This window comes from Phalacrocorax carbo, chromosome 14, assembly GCF_963921805.1.
Source record: "Phalacrocorax carbo chromosome 14, bPhaCar2.1, whole genome shotgun sequence".
In the NCBI taxonomy this organism is placed as follows: domain Eukaryota; kingdom Metazoa; phylum Chordata; class Aves; order Suliformes; family Phalacrocoracidae; genus Phalacrocorax; species Phalacrocorax carbo.
In genome coordinates, this window is record NC_087526.1 from 3784404 (window position 1) to 3807243 (window position 22840).

Here is a 22840-nt window from a genome sequence, read left to right on the forward strand (position 1 = left end):
AATACTGTATCATTTATGGTTAGAGAGAGGGAGGTAAGAAGAGAAGCACTGTACTCCCAAGTTTGCTGCTACCTGTTCTGCCTGGTCCCAGAGGCTCGGTCTCATCGTGGTGCACAAGGAGAGGAGTGTGCAGCACGCATGGCCAGAGCCCCCAGGCCTCCTGCAGCTGGGTCAGTGCCGAAGAACTGCCTGTAAGAAAAGGGGCTGCGAGGTGGAAATACCACACAGGGCTGCGCAGGGTCTGGAATAAACACTTGGCTCAGTCACAGGCTCTTTTGCAACCACAGGCAATTTGCACGGTTCACGTTTTCTTCTGGAAATTGAGAGCGCAGTCCCTGCCCTCATCTCTGTGAGCTGTACGCTTGCCCTCGGACCTGGGCTCATGTGGCATCCAGTCCAGTAGCAATTGCATTATGCTCAGTATCAGCTGGGCACAACCTCACAGCAGAAATAACAATCAAGAAGCAATGTTCTTCAGTTAGTAGAATAGCTCAGACAACCTTTTAAAGAAGCTACAATGTTATAACAAAAAACCCAAGTGACAAACTCTTAGGAGGTGACAACACGTAAGATAATTAGCAATGGGAGGGGAGTAGAATTTTTGAGTATTATTATATGTCATTAACAAGTTTCAGATCTCATTGAGAGTACTTTGTTGCACCTTGGTTTATAGTGATGAGTTAAGCTTTCTTATAACTTTTTTTTCCTGAATATCTAAGAACCTTTACATTTATTGCATTGAGTTCCAGTAAGTCAGTAATAGTCAAAGTGCTCAAAAACCTCTATTTTGAACAGCCTGAATGGTGTCCATCAAAACAAACAGCCTGAAAACACTCCCTTCAAGGCAATTCTTGAACACTATCATCTCAATGTCAGATTTACACTCATTTAAATAACTTGACAGCTCCCAAGAAGACACCTGATGAGCATCAGAATCAAGCATCAAGAAGCACAGAGAAAAAGCAGCAAAAAAAGATCAATCTGGAGAAATTGTATCAGCTATTAGATGATGAGCTATTATGAGATGATCATAATACAGTTACTACTAAAAAGATTTCTTATTTAAATGGAAAATAAACTTTATATTCAAGACAATTTTTTTTAAAAGACCTTACATTGCACCCGTACCACCTCCCATGTTTCTCACTGATGACATCTCCCAGCCCACTGAATCCAGAAGGCAGACACATACATGGCAAACAGCAGTGCACACTGGTATTGGGTCAACACCAAGACCACCGTAACTAAGCCACTGGAGATGCTACTTCTGGGTTTGTTTTTTTTGTGGGAGCCACCTGGAATTATGAGAATTCAGTAGCTTCAGATGAAACCTTTAATGCCTTCTGTTGGGTATCTAAAAGCTGAATCTCTAAATGAGAAGATTCTTAAGAAAAAACTTGGCCCTGATTTGCATACGCTCCAGTTATTTCATTGCACCAAATACTGTGCATGTTTTATATATGGGCTTGAGGCGTACTGTGTGTTTGTGATATGCTTTGAGATCCTCTGATGGGAGGTGTTACCTAAATACAAGTAATTTGATGCTTAAGTGTCTAGAATTCCCAGTGGACATCTGCACTCAAGCCCTGCTGCCATCACAAATGAAAAACATTTGGAATCCTTAATGTGATTTTTAATGGACATATGTTCATAACACAGTGCCACCAATTTGGCATATTTAGTGTCTTCTCAAGAGAAGCCCACAGTTTGTATAGCAAGATTGTGGGAGGTTAGGATTGCAGTGTGAGAAAATTTGCACAACACCTGCCTAACTATAATTTAATTGGCAGAAACTAATGCTCCGGGTTTGGGGATTTTTTTTCCTCCACTCAAAACTGAAGAGACACTAGGCCTAATCCTGCTGTCTTACACTGTCAATTTTAAGCTTTTATTCTGACTCTACTGGTGCTGCAATATGATCATTTTCTGGTCCACTCTTTTTATTCTGACAATTGAATCACTGCTGTTTTACTCTCAGTTGTTACTTCTGCGTATAATGACTTATCTGGCCAGCAGGAAGGACTCAGTATTTTTGTACTTCACTGAAAGAGGGGTCTGCTTAGTATTACTGAAGATTATGCCCCATTTTATGTTAATGGAGCACTTAATGATATGTTTTAAAAGGAAAACAGTTGGCCAAAATATTTCCCTTCAGCTCCACCAGCAACACAGTATGTGGACTCCAAAGACACCCACCACCACTATCATTATTAAATTGCCTTTGATTTTACCTCTGCTTACGGCAGAACCCCCCATCTGGAGCAGTCTTTAGCACCTCTTATCCTACCAGATTTTTGTTTTCCTTTTCAGGAATGTTTGGCTTTGCAGCACATCAAGGACAGCCCTCTTACTTCACTATTTTCTTCCCTTCGCGTTTACAAAACATAATAAAAAGCTTTGCAGGAGAGATAGAGGATACAGTCCCAGGGGAAGCGCTCCTGCAGCGTGAGATTCAGCTCTGTGGTATTTTAGACTTGCAGGGCAGGAAGGAGAGCTGCAATCCTCACCCGTGCTGCCCTGCCAGACCTGGCTGTTCAGGGCTTGCAAGTCACTGCTGACTGCCTCGGCAAAAGCCTTGCTGGAAACATCTGATTGATAGCATGAACCTGAGTGGGTAGCCGGTTATGAACATTCTTTATATAGGATACTCTCATCAACTTTGTTGCTTTAAAGCACTCCCTGAAACTTACCTGGGATTCCTGGATTTCCTGTTTTGCACACTACCATTGACTATATTTTACATGCATGGTGGAAGCCCCATCAACATAAAAAGTGACAGGCTGACACAAAAGCATCGCCTCATCCAGGCCCCGGCTACTTTGCTGAGACTGGATGAAAGCAAATGAAATGGCATCAGCATTATTTCTATAGTTTTATTTGTCTGAAATACTCCAGTCTTCACACACCCAGACTCCGTAGACAAATGGACATGAAGGTCAGCCTTTCTTTATGGCCATGATGGTCTAAAATGGAGTAGGGGAAGGTAAAGAGCTGAAAGACAGACAGGCAGGAACAGTTAGGGGGCAAGACCTCAAAATGTCTGAGGTCACGCTCTCACCCTCAGAATTATAAGAGTAGTAGTGGCTGTTGGTATCATATACTGCCACAGCAGATACAGATATGTACATGTGTCTGTGTACGTACATATGCATACGGTGCACTTCACCAGTATAACAAAGTGTGCAGCCACATTCTGAGCAGTTTTGTGCCTTTTCTTTGAGTACTAATTTAAAGATGAGTGAATATTTTATGAACCCCATAGGACTCCCAGTAAAATACTGGGACTATGTTCACTCCCAGTAAAATAAAACATAACATTTGAAGGAGGGTTAATTACCGAGGCAGTTGCTGATCTGCCTCTTCAGAGCTTGTAGCAATAGACAATAATTGTTCAGTTCACAAGGGCTTAAAGCAAGCCATAAGCAAAAACTTTCTCTCCTGCACTGACGGAAACCCAACATATAGATTTACATTGCTTGGGTTTTTTTTTTCAGAATTGCACGGACAAAAATAAGACCTCCAGGCAGGCGTAGGTAGTGGTTATTCGGGCCTGCCAGTGCTCACTGTTGAACTTTATCCCCGGATCAGGCAATGTTCCCAAGGTGAGTAAACACACCTTGGACGAGCCTCCACTTCACAGCCAACTAGCGAGCATCTGCCTGCCAAATGTGCCAACTGTGCTTTGCCCGGACTACCCCAGTGTTCCTGGTTCCAGATACTCTTTGTACTCAACCTTTCCCACACATCGAGAAGTTACGCTTTTGGTTTCAAAGCCAAATTGGATCAAAGTTTGGTTAAACTGCCAAATTTTGGAACTGCTTCAAAACAGCAAACCTAGGGACTAAGAAGTACTCCGTTCAGCATTCATTAATCGAACCTGTTAAATGATTACCTCAGGGCTGCTTTGTTGACAACTCTGCATGATGGCAGTGTCAGTGGCACTGTCCCAGGACACATCCAGTGGTGACGTAAAGGCCAAGCCTCCTCACCTCACCTAGTGGGATGGACGCTACCACAAAGAATATTTAAAGAAGGAAGATGTTTCCTTGGAAATCAGCTATCGCAAGAGTGCTCCAAAGCAAGTGAAACAGGATCACCTGAAAGGGACAGCGGAATCCTTTCTGACATCCAGCTCAATCTTATAAAGACAGTAAGTAGAATGGCCTCTAGTTATACCACCTTGAAATTACCGGTGATCCAAGTTCTGCATATCGATTTTAAAGCAGAAGTACATGATCAAGTCTATTACAGTTTCTACCTTTGCATTATATGTTGTTAGGAAGGCTTACTGACGCTGGTTAGAATGTCATGGTATGCTAACACACCCAATATATTTGATTTTAGATTGTGACCAGTATTTCAAAGCCATCAGCAAGATCCACTACAGGTTCAATAATGCCCCCACAGTTGAAAGCAGATGTAAATGTCATGCCCAAGGTTGTCCAGGGGGATTTGCAGAGCCTGCCTGCAGAAGCAAGGGATTTCATTGAAAATAATGCCAAGCTGTGCCAACCTGACAGCATTCATATCTGCGATGGCTCGGAAGAAGAAAACAAAAAAATTCTGGATATCATGGTAGAACAAGGCATGATCAAGAAGCTGAGCAAGTATGAGAATTGGTGAGTAGCCTCAAGGAAGTCAAGTATCAACTCAGAATTGCGCTGTGCATTTTCTATCCTGTTTACTTTTAAAGCTGCTTATAACCCTTCAATATTTGCTTTCCATGATCATTTTGGCACTGTAGCTTACATAGGTGAAATACTCAGCAAAAGCAAACTTTTTCCTCTAAAAATTAACATAAAGCATATTATTCAATTGGACTATCAACTGTACATTCTCTCTACTGATTAGTTACATCAGGGAACTGAAATAATGTCATGAGACTTATGTACCTAATAATTAGAAATGGCTAAATATTATTTAGCAAATACATCTTTTGAAGAATTCTACTATTTTAGTCAATTAGTTTACTCATCAAATACTTTTTTTGTGGCATTCAAATAGCTCTGTGGGTGTTCAAATATTATTCAGTACAGGCATTATTCATATCATGCCGATGAGCTTTGACTATAATGTATTCAGCAAATACTTATTTTCTTTCTTTTTTTCAAATATTTCATCATCTCTCCCAACTAACCCAAAAAGAAAGGAGAATATTAACAACAAGTACATACTCAGGAATTACGTGCCGACCAAGAGATCTTCATGGAAGAAATCTGCAAAGACTTTTGAATAACTAAGTGCTGGAATTTGGCAATCTGTTTGCAGACTATTTGGGAGAGAAAAGGGCAAGATTCACCAGATAAATTATTCATTGTTAATTATATGCTTAGCTGTAGTGATGATGGTTATGACAGCCCAGCTAGAACATTTTTATACTCATGGAAAATTTCTATGCACAGAGGTGAAAATGTAAAACAACCCTCTCTATTGTAAATAGATGGCAAAAATTCTTTAAAAGGGAAAAAGACCCCCCCTTTAATAAACTCCTTCAGTTGTTGTGATCATGCTTATACTCAGTATTTCTTTTGTCATGCCTCTAACTTAAAGGACTATGCCAATCCACTAAGCTGGATTCTGATCCCAGAGGCACTTATACCAACACTTAAAGTATTTGCTTGGCATCCGCTTTGCTCGAGGCATCGTTCTGTGGTCCCCATGCAAAACAACTTTGCACTGAGGAGAATAAGAATTAAACGAGATTAACTTTTCCCTGGAAGTTAGCAACAGAGAATAAGACTGAGATAAGAGGCAAAGGAGTATTAACATGTAACCAGAATTTCCTAGGCCATATAATTTGTTATTTGTACTGGAAAGTCTTGAAACGATTCATATGAGAGGACGTATCTGACTGATTTTTGAGACTGTCTGTTACACTGGCTCTGTCACTGTAGTTTTAGCCTTAAAAAGCATTGTACCCTTTTGTGCTAAACCAGTCTCACAGAGGGGTAAAAAGCGCTATACTGATAATTAAAGTCTAGTTTCCTGATTTTCGGTGAAATGCAGCTGGTTGGCTCTCACTGATCCAAGAGACGTGGCAAGAATTGAGAGCAAAACTGTCATCATCACTCAAGAACAGAGAGATACCACTCCAGTCCCTAAAACTGGAACTAGCCAGCTGGGTCGCTGGATGTCTGAAGAAGATTTTGAGAAAGCCTTCAATACCAGGTTCCCAGGCTGCATGCAAGGTAGGCAAGAAAAGTACAGTTTGACATTGAACTTCTAGGATTACAGAGACACCACTACTACTAGTTACTGTAATGTTTAAAGAAAGATTTTAGCTGAAGGTTTAAGTTTATACCCCTGACATATTTGTTTCATACAGATCTTTATTATAGCTCCAAATGCCTATGCAAGGCTAGTCCTAAGTCTTTTTCCAGCATTCTTCTCTTCATAAAGAGGGGTAAAGTAAGGTAGGGAAATTTGGGTGATTTTTTTTTTTTCCAGTGAGTCACACAGCAACTAATCATCAGCTAGGAAGTGAAGTACAAATGGAGGACCCCATCCCCAGCAATAATTTCAGATTCAGTGATTCACACCAGAGAGCTTGGCCTCTGCCCACCTTTACTACTGTGTCTGAACAGCTGCTTTCATCATTTAACATAAAACTTCTTGCTACACGATTAGACAAACAAAGCTACAGCTCTATAAACATCATCAGAAACACCCACAAGACAAACAGCTTTTAAAGGGGTGAGAAGCAAGGTCCATGTTAATAAGGATTACTTCAAAAGTTCCATGTTTTGCTCTTTGCCACATTGTGCTACTCCCTGTTTTCCAGGACGTACAATGTATGTCATCCCCTTCAGCATGGGGCCTATTGGGTCTCCTTTGTCCAAGATTGGGATTGAGCTGACAGATTCACCGTATGTAGTGGCCAGTATGAGGATCATGACTCGGATGGGAACAGCTGTTTTGAAAGCCCTGAGCAACGGGGAATTTGTAAAATGCCTTCACTCGGTTGGATGTCCTCTGCCGCTAAAAGGTAAGAGACATTAAAAACTGTCACCCTTGGGAATTCCCAGCGGGCATGTTTTAGAGCTGACTGCATGTTCTCAGCACATGGGAGTCACTCATCATAAAAAACAAGGGTGGTTTGTGCAACAACACGAGGTTTAGAACTCAATTAAAGGAATTAAAGCTCATTGAGAGTTTCAAGGAAAGGAGATTATTATCCTTAGTACTTACCAGGGGGTTTCCTTTAAAGCATCTGGTATGTGTTGCTGTCAGAGTCTCGATGCTGATGAAACAACAGTGTGATCCAGCATGGAAATTGCTGCATTCATGAGTACAACATTCTGCTCTGCAGAACCATTAATCAACAACTGGCCGTGCAACCCGGAGCTAACATTGATTGCCCATCTCCCGGATCGCAGAGAGATCGTTTCATTTGGCAGCGGTTACGGAGGAAACTCCTTACTGGGGAAAAAATGCTTTGCTCTCAGAATTGCCAGCAGAATTGCCAAAGAGGAAGGCTGGCTAGCTGAGCACATGCTGGTAAGAGATGTTAAATCATGTGTGTTTGAACAGCCATTAAAACCTAAATTAGCTCAACATAAATACATCACATCTTGCTGTCAGTGAAATCAGTCTCATATGGATAGTCCTGTAACATTAGACATGAATTTATCACATGGCAGGCTTAGGAGAAATAGGGAGCTGCTTGCAAGGTTAAGTACCAGACATTTTAAAATAGTACCTGTAAAATCAGAAAACAAGAAAGATTTGGAACTTCTGACAGTGGCTATTTGCAGGCAGACCCATGTACTTGAGTAGAGCCTCCTTATCACCACTGGGCATCCACATTGCCCCTACAAGTCTAATAGCAAAAAATGAACGCAAGTTTTGAAAATTGTCTTTCATAATGTAGAGGTCTATGTGCTCAAAAATCTACAAATATTAGATATTCTAAATTAGTTCTGCTTTTTACCATTCCTGCCTTTACTTTCTGCTGTCATTTAAACATTCTACTACTATAAAATACCATTGAAAAACAGAATTTCAAAGTCCATAAGAAAACAGTCTCAGAAAAAATATCTACGGACTCTGAGAAGTGCAGAAGTAGCCATACATGAAGTGCTTTCACTTCACTCCAGTCACGCAGCCAGAATAATATTGCCTGGTTTTCTTCTGTCTCAGCTGAGAAATGCAGCTGTGTACAGTCTGTGTATCTTTAATCAGCAAAATAAAAATAAATGTTCAAATTATATACATACCTGGCAGTTTTTAAAAATGTAAGAACTCCTCACAGATATTCTAGGGGTAAGAAGAATAGAGTTTTTGATTAATAAAGTACAGATTGAGTTATTTGTCAACTATATTATGTGGTGCTTCTTCTGCAGGATCAGATTTGCATAATTAAATATTTTATCGTTACCTCTTGCTGGGAGAAAATCTGCAAAATGAAAAGCACAAGAAAAAAAAAAAGATCGTGTTTAACAGTTGCATAAATTTTTCAATAGATCCTGGGCATTACCAATCCAGAAGGTGAAAAGAAGTATTTTGCTGCAGCATTCCCTAGTGCGTGTGGAAAAACTAACTTGGCCATGATGAACCCAAGCCTGCCAGGATGGAAAATTGAGTGTGTGGGTGATGATATTGCCTGGATGAAATTTGATGAACAAGGTACAGAACTGAAACTGGATTGTTTTACAGTCCAGTCCAGTTTGCTTCTAGGTACAGCAAGACAGGCTACAAAATTCTAGGCAGAATTAGAACAGTTTGATTTACTTATATTTTGTCCTTTAACTTCCAGGCAACTTAAGGGCTATCAACCCAGAAAATGGCTTTTTCGGTGTCGCCCCTGGAACCTCAGTCAAAACAAACCCCAATGCTATCAAAACCATATTCAAGAACACCATCTTTACCAATGTGGCAGAAACCAGTGATGGAGGCGTCTATTGGGAAGGCATGGATGAGCCATTACCACCAGGAGTAACACTGACTTCATGGAAGAACAAAGATTGGACCCCAGATAACGGTAACCCAGCCCACTCCACAGCCTCTCTCAGATATCTCTGCTGGGTTCAAGTTAATTGTGCCATAATGACCTTCTGTGTTCTGTACAGGGGAACCCTGTGCTCACCCCAACTCACGATTCTGCACTCCAGCCAGCCAGTGCCCCATCCTGGACCCTGCATGGGAATCACCCGAAGGCGTGCCCATTGAAGGGATAATATTTGGAGGCCGCAGACCTGCTGGTAAGAGACGCGGCAGCCATGTATCAAGGCTGAAGTGCTGACCAAGGAAGGGTTGAAACACAACTGGCTATAGACACAGGTTTTGCTTTCACAGCTGCAAAAGCAAGGAAATAACCATGATAACTCCTCCATGTTAGCCTGTGACACACAGAGCCACTGGTATTCAACGTCTGAATTTTTAGATGTTAACACAAAACAGGTAATAATAATAATAATAAAAGGGCTGGAGAGAGATCAGGACCCACTAACCTGGGTAATACATAGACACATAGCAAACTGACGTACTTGTCTCAATTTTCTTGCAATTTAACTAGCTCAGATAGGAAATGGTTAGAGAAATGAACCAGTTATAGACAGTTTACAGAAAAGGAAGTGAAATAAATTGATCTGTTAAAGGTCACCTGAAGTTGGAAAAGAAACAGAAGTAATGCTAGGTCTGAGTCTAATATGACCACAGGACCAGATTCTATTTCTAGTAAAATCTGCTGGGGATTCTGAGGTCCTAGATATTTCCCACTGAATCAAGGATGTGTTCAGCAATCAGTAGCCAGTTTTGAAAACATTCATATAAACTTCTTCGCTATAAGAGGGCAGGAAATGAATGGATTAAAAAGACAGGAAAAATTACAATACATTATACTGTAACATGCATTTGGCAGTATCTCGGGTAGCAAAAGCTTTTATAAAAATGTTTTTGGACCTCTAATTGCTGAAGTGATTTTGTTCTTTACAGGTGTGCCTCTTGTATATGAGGCCTTTAACTGGCAGCATGGAGTATTTATAGGAGCAGCTATGAGATCTGAAGCAACAGCCGCTGCTGAGCACAAAGGTAAATCAAAATTTAATCTGCCTACCTGTATTAAAAGCAATCCTCTCTGGACTGCCTGCTTTGTCCTCCTCCCCTGCTCCTTCGCATTTCAGTCTTGGCAGCTAATTTTGCAACCTCTGCATTTTCACAACAGAAAATATTTGTACTGGAATTAAAAGACAAATTCTCTGTAAAAGTCAAATTAAGCAAAATAATCTCCTAGGTGGCAAGCATACAGAGCAGAGTGCAGGCACGGGAGTGCCAGAAGCCTTGATATGGAGTTCTTGTTACAGTCTGGGATAAATAAACTTAAATTTTCTCTTCTGCTAGAGCTAAACATAAATACATGAACGATGAAAGCCAGCTCTTGAGGATCTTCATCTAGGCTGCTTGACATGAGATTTAAGAAACTAATTTCCACTGATTACAAAAAATATATTTTTTTTTATATATCACAGATAATGCTTGTATTGTGTCTCAGAGCTCTTTCATTCAGGCGCAGAAGGGTGATTAAGGGACTAGGGATACTAAATCTCAGGAGGATCTGAGTCTTTGTGCTTTAGAATAAATGTGCTATTTATTACCTTACATTCTCCATTTGTGTTTTGAACAGGCAAAATCATTATGCACGATCCATTTGCCATGAGACCGTTCTTTGGCTACAACTTTGGCAAATACTTGGCCCACTGGCTCAGCATGGCACATCGTCCAGCTGCAAAACTACCAAGGATCTTTCATGTTAACTGGTTCCGGAAAGACAGCCAAGGGAAATTTTTGTGGCCTGGCTATGGAGAGAATTCCCGTGTGCTAGAGTGGATGTTCAACAGAATTGAAGGGAAAGCCTCTGCCAAACCAACTGCCATAGGTTACATCCCTGCTGATGCTGCTTTGAACCTGAAGGGTTTAGAAGATGTCAAGTTGACCGAACTGTTTGATATCTCCAAAGAGTTCTGGGAAAAGGAAGTAGAAGAAATCAAACAATACTTTGAAGTGCAAGTTAATGCTGACCTTCCCTATGAAATAGAAAGAGAAATGCTTGCCTTAGAGATGAGGATAAAACAGTTGTAGCTGATCAAGCCCACAATTATTTATCAATCCACACTTACTAAGACAGGACAAACACTTTACTAAATCACCACTGGAAGCATAACAGCAGACTGATGGGCAGGCAGTTATAATGAAAAGTAGGTCTTAGTTTAGTTAAAATATAGGTAGGGGCATTCTAGAATTAACTCCAGACCTAATGATTTATAACTACATCAGTTGTGAAAAGGTGAGCAGCTGTGGGAACGGATGTGCACATGGTCTTCGAAACCCTGATCTGTCACTTACGTGCACACGTAGCCATGATGTGTGTAAATTACTTGCCTAGTTCTGCATATATGATCCAAGGCAATCCAGCCTTTGAGGTGTAGCACATTGTTTCTATCAGAAAAACCACTAGTGTCTCAGACTCTACAGGAAAGAAGCAGCTTAGATGCTGTATATAGGTATTACCTAAACATATTTCATGGCTTAAATATTTTTTAGAAAAATGAAGTTGTAACTTTTATCAGAGTGAAAGGTGACTTTGTGTTACTAATGCGTATTTAAGATATTGCTATTATATATGCCTTGTGTTCCTGTGATTTCCAGATGTTTTCAATGGCTTGTTCTTTAAACTGTTGAAATAAATGTTTATATAAAATACGACCTCATTTCCAGTATTCTCACTGTTTATAAACTACATGCAATATACATTGAGCCTCCTGTCAATACCACAGCACAGAGAGAAATTCATGTATGGTAGTTAGATGCAGACTAGCATTGATCTACTACTACTCCTAAGCCTACTAGTTCAAGCCACATATTGTCTTTGCAACTTTTTATTCAAGCCAAAGGAATGACCCAGGAATTATGATACCAGCTGCGAGCAGTCATCAGCTAGTGATGTGCTCTCTATAACTGGGCACTGTTAATGACTTCAGGCATTTCTAAAACAAACTACCCCTTAGGAAAGCCCCACATTAGGACGTTGCTCATTTGCTAAAGTCTTAGGATTTATCTCTGTTCCACAGTACCTTGGCTTTTGCAAGGACTTGGAGTTGAAGTAAAGACAGCTTGGGAAGAGTTTTCTGGATTTGCTGAGATGCCTAAAGCCTTAGAGCTCAATGAAAACAGGGGTAGGAGCCTGTATTGGCTTCCTGGTAGATCCAAGGTACTAAAACCATCCCAAAGTTCTCTCAATTAAAGTGTCCTTTACATGCTTCCCACGTTCCTGGCAGGTATCCTGCTTTTTCACTTTGAATGCTTGATCTCCCAAAATATATTGCAAATATTTGCTTAGCAAAAAGAAAATCACTTACATTGTGTATAAACCTTTTTATAGGCCCTGCTTCCTCGCAAAACAAACAGCACCAGGGCTGGTCAACAGATGCCCTTCAAAGTTTGCTAGGAGAGGTCACATAGCCTGAAAAGCCTCTATCTCCTGACTCCATGTTTAGGACTTAACAAACATTAACAATTCTGCAGCAAATAATGCAGCATAAGTCAACAAATAGAACACACAAAAGAAGGACAATAGAAAGCTGTGACGAAAGTGGAGCAGAGCAGTGCAGCCTCTGTAGAGATGATCATTGGCTGACCTGCTTGCTGGTCAAAAACCATCTGCATGGATGCAGGTATCCTACAGGGTCATCTTTAGCCTGTGTGCTCTTGAGTGGGCTGCAAATTAAAAGAGAAATCAAGGTGGAAGACAGCAATTGAGTCACAGGAAGCGAGCCAGGAGAGTATTGCACTCCTCAGACTGAAGGGCTACTATTATGTGTATAAAATAAAGTTGTTTATAACGTAATCCTATAAATAGTTGATTAAAGTCCTGGGCCATTCCCAAACTGATATGACAGTATTGACCTAGTATTTGGTTAAGTCTAAGGAAGAACAAGGAGGCGTAAGAATCCATCGTGCTAATATCAGAGAGTTATGGCCAGTTACAGCCTCAGAGTTTCTTATAGGCCTCATGAGAGGATCCCAGTCCTGAGCAGTGCAAACCCGTTCCAAGCACATTTTGAAATGCTGCCCAGGAGATGTACAGAAGCTTGGGGCTTTCCAAAGTGCTCTGAGCAGCTCCACTGTGCTGTTCTGCCTTCTCAAATGCAACCAGGCTAGACATTCTGAATATTACAAAAGAAACGACTTGTACTTCATGCCAGAGGAATCTGTGCCAAAGGCCCAAGCCCAGCAGGCACATGGACATGGGAGAACTGACCGACGCTTGTCCCATAAAATGCTGCTTAATGAGGAGATAGGTACCATCGCTGTGCGCCAACACATCCGTGATCTTGCAGCACACACCCAGCTCGCAAGATTGGTGTTATACGGTGCTAACTGCCTTGAGAACATCATACCCCTGCCCAAACCACTGGATTTCATATTCTGACAAAACCATCGCTTTCTCCTCCTCACCCCTAGAGGTTGGCATACATCCCTTCCCTTGACCGCTGCTGCCCTTGAGGTTCTCCTCTGGGTGTTCTTTCCATGCAACATAACACAACTCATGGAAAGCGGCTATCACGAGCACTTCTGGCAAAAATATTTAAGCCATTTGCGGTTCCCCTGCTCCACACATTTTAACCACATGCACCTTTTCAAACACCGCTCAGAGACTGATGGGCATGCAAATCATTCCAGAAACTACAGAAAGGGGGGGAAACGATGTACCGTTAAGGCTGAGAACAAGAAAATAACTTTTTGCGTGAGTCATTCAACAGCTCCTTTGTATGTAAATATATCCTCAACCCATCAGCATCTATGGGGAGTACAATTTACATTTTGAATGATCAAAATGTTTAGTATTGGCAGAGAAAATGTTTTAAAAGAGAGAAGGCGGCGGTTTAAAATTTAGAAACTTAGTCAACCGTGCCAGATTATGATCTCAACTTCTCTCCCTCCAACAAATACTATGTTCCATAAAAACAAAATGAATTAGAACAAAATGCTTTTAAATTGAAATTTGGAAGTTCCCCTGATTTTCAAAAGAAAGAGGGGAAGGCAACAAATGCAATAAATTTCAACAAATTAGTAGAGGAATATAAAACTTGGTCTATTAAATGTGATTCAGAGAAAGGAAGCACAGGAAAGACTAACACATGAAGTGTACGGAGCCATAACATTTGCAACAGCTGTGTTATGAAATGCACTTGGTATTCTGGGAAGCGAGAAACAAAATACTTTGTTAAAACACTTGTGGATATACTGGTGACTGAAAGGAAGAGACAAAATCAAACTCAGTTTAACCATTAATGCTGTTGAGGATACGGTCTCTGGTACCTTGCTTATGGCATGATCTACTGAGCAAGACACCACAGTGATGGATGCACCACATCCAGGGGAGGTTGTGCTCCATTCCCTTGAAGTTAGTGTAGTTAAATTACCTTTACCTCCTCGGGCAAAAAGGCTGGCTTTCGTGCCAAGCACTGCTATTAGCACAGATAAATCCACAGAGCTCAGACCCAGACCTTGGTCCAATCTTGGCACAGGCTGAAAAATCTCCAATCCCGATGCCATCCCTTAGAATCATTTCTAATGTTTCAAGGTCAAATTTTGGCTGTGTTTTGTCTTGGTCCTTCAAATCCCTTTCTCAGTTGTCAGTCTTGGTAGTAATTAGCTTGAGTATCTAAGATATCCACACACCTGTATTCTGTCAACACAATGAAGGTTAAACCAAATAAATAAATAAAACTGAAAAGCGACATCCAGCTTGCTACAGAACTCTTACTGGAAAAAAGTGAAACCCAACTCCAAATCTCTCACAATTCTGTGATGATAGGGCTATTTTCAGGGAAAGAAGTAAAATTCAGAGAAATAGCATTTGTGCTCTGGGAATTACTGTTTTCCAGAAACCTTGGCTGCCATAGTAACATGATTTATTCCATGCTTGCTGCAGTATAGTCAATTAGCTCCCTAACTGAAAGACAATTATCGTAACTAGAGATGTACCTGGCTGGAAGACTACTGAAATGCTGCTTATGAATGGCAAAGCAGAGTGCTCTAAATTCCAAATTAGCAATCATTATTGTTGATCGTGGAGGACATTTCTGGCAGTGGTTTAACCTCAGCGATACAAAAGGGCACATTTGTCAAATGGGTGCTGGCAAACCCCAGTCACCGAGATTCCAGACCATGTCCTGCCACATCTGTGGATCTGTATGCAAAACCACTAGGTGGGAAAAAAAGAAAGAAAACATCAAATTGCTATTGTATGCCTTACTGCATTCTGCAGCCACCATGCGTATAACATTTGGCTGCAAAACTTTACCAGAGAAGGAGTTTGTGAGCAACCTGAGGAAATCCACAGGTACTAGTACACAAAATTCAGGCTGTAGCTGATCCTTGCAAACACAAACATCATTACGGTGCCTTTGTTGTAAGAGGCCATGCAGGAGACCTCTGAGCTGTCCCTACCCAGCGTGAAGGCCTTTCTGCTGCCTTCATTACCATCAGCAACATGGGTCACCTCGGAATTAATTTTGCTCCTCCTTACCCCAGCACCATTGGACTTGCTGTGGCTTTTCTCCAGCGTGTGACCAGATGTGGGCTCTGAGATATCTGACTTCAGCTTTCATTCAAGCCGATAAGCTGCTAGCAGAAGTTTTTCTAACACACATCCTAGAAATGTTCTTTGTCTTCTTTGGAAATGTCAGATACTGGCCATTGGAAAAGAGAAAACATCTGTTTTAATCCTCCCAAAGGAACTTATCAAAGTTCTTGTGCTGTTTTTATGCAGCCTCGAGGCCTTTTACAAAGGGATGTTTTTAGCTGAATAAAACCTTTTTTGGGGTTTTTTTGTTGTTGTTGTTCTTTTTTTAAACCAAGCTACTAGTTTTTGTTCTTTTTCTTGTAAAGTATCACGCCATTTCCCAGGTTGAGATGGCCAAGAAACAATCCTTCCCAGAAATTTGCTCTTGATAAACAGCTGTTCTCCAGAACAAACCAAGCTCATCCTCTACAGAAAATAGCTTCTAGGCTCACAGTTAATAGATCTTACCCCTGCTTTGCATAGCTTTGGGGGCTTTAAACTAAACTAATAGTCTGAACTCTTCATCCTCATCTCATCAGTGAAATCCTAGGAAGGCCCTGTCACCATGGTGGAGGCTGGCACAGCAACAGCGTGTGCGTACGAATGCCATCTCAGCTATGGATGTGAAGAGCACAACAAAACCTCATTTTACCCACCGGAAACCATCACTATATTTATCTGTGTCTTCCTGAACAGATGAGAAACTTCCCATGGTGTACTGGAGCTCCAGATCCTGAGAGCAGCTATGAATAGTAGCTTTAAATTTAACCAAGGTTGGAAAGAGAGAGTGAAACCTAAATGCTACAAGATGATACGAGTTCAGCTGGCTCAGAAGCTAACTGAGCTTTACTTGCAAGTGCCATGGAGATAAATTCCAGCCCACAGGGCTAACAACATTGCCACCAGTATCCAGCAACGCTGCAAAAGTGGTCTGACTTTGCATGACTTATGCACCACTAAGCCTGAGGCAGTACAACTCTCCCAGGAGTTATTCCTGCTGGCAGAAGGGTGTTGAGACCCAGGTGAACCTTCTGGAGGTGGCTGTGCATTGCACTGACTCCCATGGAGAAATCTGACTCCCGCATTCTTTTTCCATAACTCGTCCAGGTATGAACAGGCTAAGATAAGTGTGCCTGAACTTTTGTTCCACCTCAGTCATTGGATTGCCTTAATGCTGAACAGCAAGTTCATGAAGAGCCACATGGCAGTGACAGCGGAGCTGGACAGCAGAGCTCCCTCCGGCTTCAGCAGTGGCAACAAGAATCTGTGGGTTCTTTGTTGAGGTTTTTGTACATTTTGCCTGGTTTTTGCCTTTCAGTTTGGGATAGTACCAACAGTTACTTGAAGCTTCAGAGGTAGCCAGTAGAAAAAAAAAAAAACAAAACCAAAACAAAACCCCCAAAAAATCCAAAACAAAAGGTGCTGTAAATTTAACTAGGACAGCAGTTGGAAAAGGGGAGGGGGAGGCTGTTGGAGAACTGTGGGTTGACTGGTGGTCTTAGAGTATAAAAACAATATCCTTCTGACTCTAGTGAGTAGAAGCAGGCTTCAGATTCCATTGAGTTTTCTTGCTCTTAATTCTATAAAGACAGAAATCTGGCTCTGTTTCATCGTAGTTATCTACACTCAGGCACCCCTCCACCCTTGAAGGAGATTAGTAGTGATAATGCATCTGGTACCTGCCCCAGCAATAACAGATCTATGTGGAGAAGATTACAAGAAATTGTTTGGACTTCTGCCCAGTCCTAGAAGTCCCACCAACCATTTCCAAAAGTCCCATCAGTTTTTATGGCTTGTCTCTCAAGAAGGCTGCTGAAACCTACATGAAGGAGAGACTTTAAAAAGATTTTTGCAGACATTTATTTCTGGCCAAATTATGATTGCTTGGAGGAAAAAGAAGCCACCATACAAATCTTGTTAGAGACTTCAGCAGGAACTCACAAACCCATGCAGAACTGAGATAAGCTAAAAAAAGCAATAGCATCCAGGAAGGAAAGACAGACCAACCAGCCAAATGCAACTCTAATTCCAGCCCATGACAGACCCCTGGGGCAGCTCCAAAGCCACTTAGCGCAAGCATGGAGCTGGGCCAGGAAGAGACGCTGGCACCAGAAGAGGAGCTCTAGCAAGTCCAGACTGCAATTTGGTGGTTTGCTGAGGGGGACAGACTCGGACAGGCTTGTTACCCCCGGTACTGCGAGCACACAGCTCCCTACCTCTGAAACCCTCCAAGCCAGCTCCAGGGACAGTGCGGTCCCCGAGCTCCCTGTGCAGCAAAGTGCGTGCTGCGTGCGTGCATAGGGGAAGAGAGTAACAGCACATCTGTTAACGACACAAAAACACGCTGGCAATGCTTGGTGCGGCTTGGCAGGGGAATCTATATCAACTGTCTGCAGTCCAAGGTCTAAAGGGCAATCTGTCTTCAGAGACGCCTGCAACTTCAAGGAACTCTGTCCTGGAGTGAAATCGGTGCCTTTGCAGCACACTGCCTGCACCGGGCCCCCAGTGTGTGCCAAGCGAGGGCTGTACCCGCTTTCTGCCACGCGGGAGGCGAATTTCCAGGAGAGCTAAGGGAAAATAAAGCACACAGAGCATCTCGAGAGGCTAAAGGCTAATCCCTGTGCCTCTCAGGCCCCTCCAACAGACCTCACCAGAGGCACTGCTCTGCCAGCACAGGCAGAGCACATGGGACCAGCACAGGATTACCAGGTGCTGGGAATATGTATTACAGCAGGGACTGGAAAATAGTGCTACTTTTTTTCAGGGATACAGTCTATAGGGCTGCCTGGAAGGTGACTGTACTGTTAGTCTTGTGCAGGACTGTGGGACTGCTGACAGCTGTCTGGCACTGGGGTCCCCAAGCAGCACTGTAGGAGGAAGGTAAATGAGGGGGACCAGACACTTGGGGACTGGAGGGTTTTCTAGCAACGACAGCTGGAAAACTCCTCACAGGCTGTGTCACACTGCTGCGGTATCTCCAAACGAGCAGCTCTTTCCCATATAACTATACCCTTAGAAAGTAGAAGCTGGAAGCTTCTTCTATTCCAGTTGCTGGAGAGGAGCTCCAACCTCCTGGTCCAGGTGAACGTGTTTGCTGGATGCTGTCCCTGCAGCAGACACAGTGGGAAGGCCAGGGAGGGCATCTGTTCCCAAGACATTTATGATGGTGTCGGGTTTTTTTGAACCATGAATTTGAACAGAAACCATGTTGCACCTTAAATGTCACTGCTAGGCAGAAGGAAAGTCATGAATCTTTAGCAATCTTCCCAACATCATGATTTTCAAGCAGAAAATGAATATACATTGGAAGAAACACTACAGCTGCGACTGCCTCAGTGAAGCCATTAACAAATGCAGTGTAACACGCCCAAGTACAGTCTGGGGGCTGCTGGGTCTTTCTCCCATCCTTCTTTCCCCATTGCTCTGCTTATTGTTTGCTTCATTGTTAATCCCACCTAATTTAAAAATAGGAAATTGATTTCTTATGTATCCATTACAAACCAAATCATTTCTTTATTACAGCAAGTATCATATTTCATAAGCAAGTCATGGAAAATTAAAACCATGCCTGTTACTTTGATGAAATAATGGAGAGAAATGCTGGAGGGGAAGGCACAGACAGCTGGGGGCTGTCATGCAACCAGTGGTGCAAGTTAACTCTTTGCAGGCACCCAAGGCTCCTGCAGCTGCCAGTTTTCCTCCCCCAAACTTCTGGTTACAGTGCTAAGTACTCCCTTATCACTAAACCTCAAAAGCATCTCAGAGAAGGAATGCAACCCATCTGAACAAAGTAGGTCAGTGATTTTGGTGGCTGGAGATTATGTTGTTAACAGGTTTGCAGCCTGCCTGTGTGTGGAACCGGATACGTCTCAATACTAACATTACTGAAATTAGGTGCCTGAGAGTTGCTGTTGTACGGAGTACACAGCACAGGAACCCATAATACCAGCCACACCTTAGCCCAGAAGCCCTTGTAACATGAATATTTCCAGGCCTTGGGCATATTAGACCATTGTGCTTTGCTACCAGGTAGGGGGATTTAGACTGAGCGAGAACCACATTTGTCTGGAGAAATGTTCAGTGTACACTGCGCACGGGTTATGTCAGTACAGCAGGCGCCCCAGCCAGATCAACAACTAGTTAGCGGTGTTCTGTGACTCGGGGCAGATTATAAATTAAAACAAAATCCGTTGTGTGCATTACTGAGGATTTATGGACTGCTCTGTGAACCTCCCTGTGGAGCAGACAGGACATGGGTCCTCTGAAAACTAATCCAGATAAGTGCTACAGCTCGCAGGACATTGCAACATCCAACCCAAAGTTCATCGACTACTTCATTAACATGCTGATCTCTAGGAATTACAGCCAAACAAAACTTCTTCAATTTCCCTATCAGAAGCAAAAATATCAGTGAGTTATCACTGTGCAGAATGTTTTTTTTTTTTATAATATGTTATCTGTAGATGTATCCATAAAAAAAATACCATGTCTGAGGACAAAGAATAAGCAAAGCTATCGCAACAGACCAGAAGCAGGCTCCGCAAGAGTGAAGGGTAGCAGAAGAGATCATTTCAGAGTAGTAATTCATCTCTAGTCTGTTGATCTCTCTGAGCACACCCTTTTGAGCAAGAAACTGTTTGCCTTTGCTTCTCTTGGATAAGAGTCTCCCATTTCTTTTACAAGAGCCCATGGTACAGTATCTTGGAAATCTGTGCCACTCAGTCGGCCATGGCTCAGGGACTTGTTGTTGTTCTTTCTAGAAGTTAGGGCCAGAGAGATTATCATACTAAAGTAATTCTTACACCAGCTAAGAGGACTGCAGACACAGCCACCTTACCTAATCCTTCCCCAGCAATGGGAGGAGGCCACCCAGAAAGCAGCAGGCATTTAGCAGTTCACAGCAAAGAGCTTCCTAACAAGTGAGCCAAAGAAAGTCCTCTTAAAACTCTTTATGGTCCTTTTGCACTGATGATTCTCAGAATTGGAAAACAAGTTTTGTAACAGTGGGAGCAAAGGAAATGGGCTCCTTCCAGGAACATCCTGCATCATCTCTCCTGCCCCCACCTCTAAAGGGCTTGTCTAAAGCTGTGTCACTGGGAAATACCGTGCTCCTTTCTGCTAGTTTCTCTATTGGCTGCTACTACATCAAACCAACTTGTTTATGCAATAAAGATCCCAAGAAAAATCTGTGTGAAATACTACAAGTTACCACCAAGTAGCTCCAAGATCAGCTAAAATGGCCAAAGGTCTCTCAGCCTCTGTAAAGTTCTCCTACATAAGAGGCATTTCAATTCCCTGGTACGGGAACTGCTTTACGCTGCTTTCTGGTCTGCCATGTTGCTTCCTCATCTGACTTGGCCAGAAACTCAGTCCTCTGTAGCTTCTATTAGCATTTTTATGATAATCAAATACATTGTAGAATTATTTTTGAGAAGTTTCTTCTTTGGAAAATATCCTCCAGTAGTCCTAACAAGTGTTTGCTTTGCTGATACATTTGATAAGACAGTCACCAAAAAATTTCAGAAATACAGAAACATTCATTTGCACTTGCACAACAGAGCCAACTCACCACGCTAATATGTTAATGGAACTCACTGGATGTTTTCATTAGCTGCATTTGCCACTATGACAGCAACAATAACTCCCAGACAGAAGCGAGACAAGGCATGGTAATTAGGTCAAACCTTCAGGATAGATCTGTCATCGCAAAACACAAATGTAAGTTACTCTCCCACTGCCCAAGCCCTGCGAGCTGTGCTATTGCACTGGGTTGTCTAAGCGGGATAAAGAAGTGGAAGAAATGAGGGTCATTCTGCCTCTTGCTGTTCTTCATAATTACCCCGTGTTTAATTGATCTTGATTAATTGTTTAAGGTAAATGGAGCTTTCCTGACCTAATGGCAATGTGTAAACTGCTTAACTTTACAAAGCCAGCAAAATTATCTGCACGGTGACATCAGCTCTGGTAATGTATTATTTAGGCCAAGTTATCCCATGTCACTGCTGCCAAACACAAGACAGCGATTGTGAAGGTGTGATGCGGGTCCCCTCGGGGTGAGGGTTAGACTCACCCAGTCGCTTAGCAGCAGTGGGAAGGGAAGAGGAGGAGAAGAAAGTGTCCTGTGCTATGGTAGCTTGTGGTACCTCCTGGGACTGTATCCATGTGGGTTGGGGGAAGAAAGGAAAAGAAGGAAACCACCTGCAGGGCGGGATGAGGGCTGGGAGCCCTTTCCTGGGGGAGATAGCAGAGCAGCGATGAGGAACAAGGCACCTTCAAAGGCAGGTTTGAGCCCCCAGAGGGATAAGGCTGCAGTATGGCTAGTGGAGCCAAATGCTGCTGCTAGCACAGCCCAACCCCGACAAGCAAATGCAAACTGGCCCTTCGTCCGGCCCTGTTTTGGCAGTCCTGTCGCAGTCTCCCATTTGTAACATCGCTGGGAGTTACTGGGCAAAAAAAAGTTTATTTTGTGCTGATAATGGCTATCTTTGCTAGAAATCAAAACCTAGATGAAATCTTTCCAAGAGATGCTGCCTAGATTCAGGTCTGAGCTTTGCTTATCAGCCCCGATAGGGTACTGCCGCTCCCATTGCAATGCGCTAAAAGTGGTTCCTGGAGTAACTTACGCACTTTGGAGGAAAGTGATTTGTCTAGATATCTACAATATTCCTCATCTCTTCTGGCCAATCACTAGGGCGGGTACACAGATAAATGAGAAGAAAACACTCGTCACCGCTTGGGCTTTAGGGAAGAAGCAGATAAGGCTGATAAGGCAGTAAGTGAAATTCTCCTCCGGGCTCCCATGCAAACACAGACTTGGGCAAAGGCTGCTCAGCTACAGCAGAAATGCTGCTATGTTTGTTTGAAATAACAGCACCCCCCAGCTCAAACAGGACAATAACCTCCTGTCTCCATCAAAAGCTGCTTGTCCAGAGAACTTATGGTCAAGACAGGCAAGACAGAGCAGCTGGGAGGAAAAAGAAGTATCCAGTCTCCTCCTTGGAGGCACAGAGATGAGTGGGAGACCCAGCAGGAGGTAAATCTTTAGACACGAGCCAAAGCCACCACCCCTGGGGAAGCAGCCTCCCCCCAGGGTGGTTCTGTTTAAGGGTGAGGATGCTGTTCACTTACAAAATACAGAGGCAAGAGAGATGCCAGCACCAGCAGCCAGCTCAGAGGCCAGCACCACCAGCGAGGTCCCCATCAGCACAAGCTGGAAGGAGGCAACACCCCATCTAAACTGTCCAATGCCCCTGCCACCAGCCAGGAGAAAAAGTA

At 42.6% G+C, this 22840-nt stretch overlaps 1 protein-coding gene across 1 annotated transcript; it reads left to right on the forward strand.

Annotated features, from left to right (window-relative positions):
* Positions 1 to 3686: 3686 nt before the first annotated feature.
* PCK1 (phosphoenolpyruvate carboxykinase 1) lies at positions 3687 to 11705 on the forward strand. The gene is made up of 10 exons (XM_064465291.1): positions 3687 to 4150; positions 4345 to 4619; positions 6007 to 6188; positions 6782 to 6985; positions 7310 to 7497; positions 8463 to 8625; positions 8756 to 8980; positions 9069 to 9200; positions 9934 to 10029; positions 10622 to 11705. The coding sequence occupies exons 2-10, from the start codon at positions 4396 to 4398 to the stop codon at positions 11074 to 11076; spliced, it is 1869 nt and encodes a 622-aa protein (XP_064321361.1). The 5' UTR covers positions 3687 to 4150; positions 4345 to 4395; the 3' UTR covers positions 11077 to 11705.
* The last annotated feature ends 11135 nt before the right edge of the window (positions 11706 to 22840 follow it).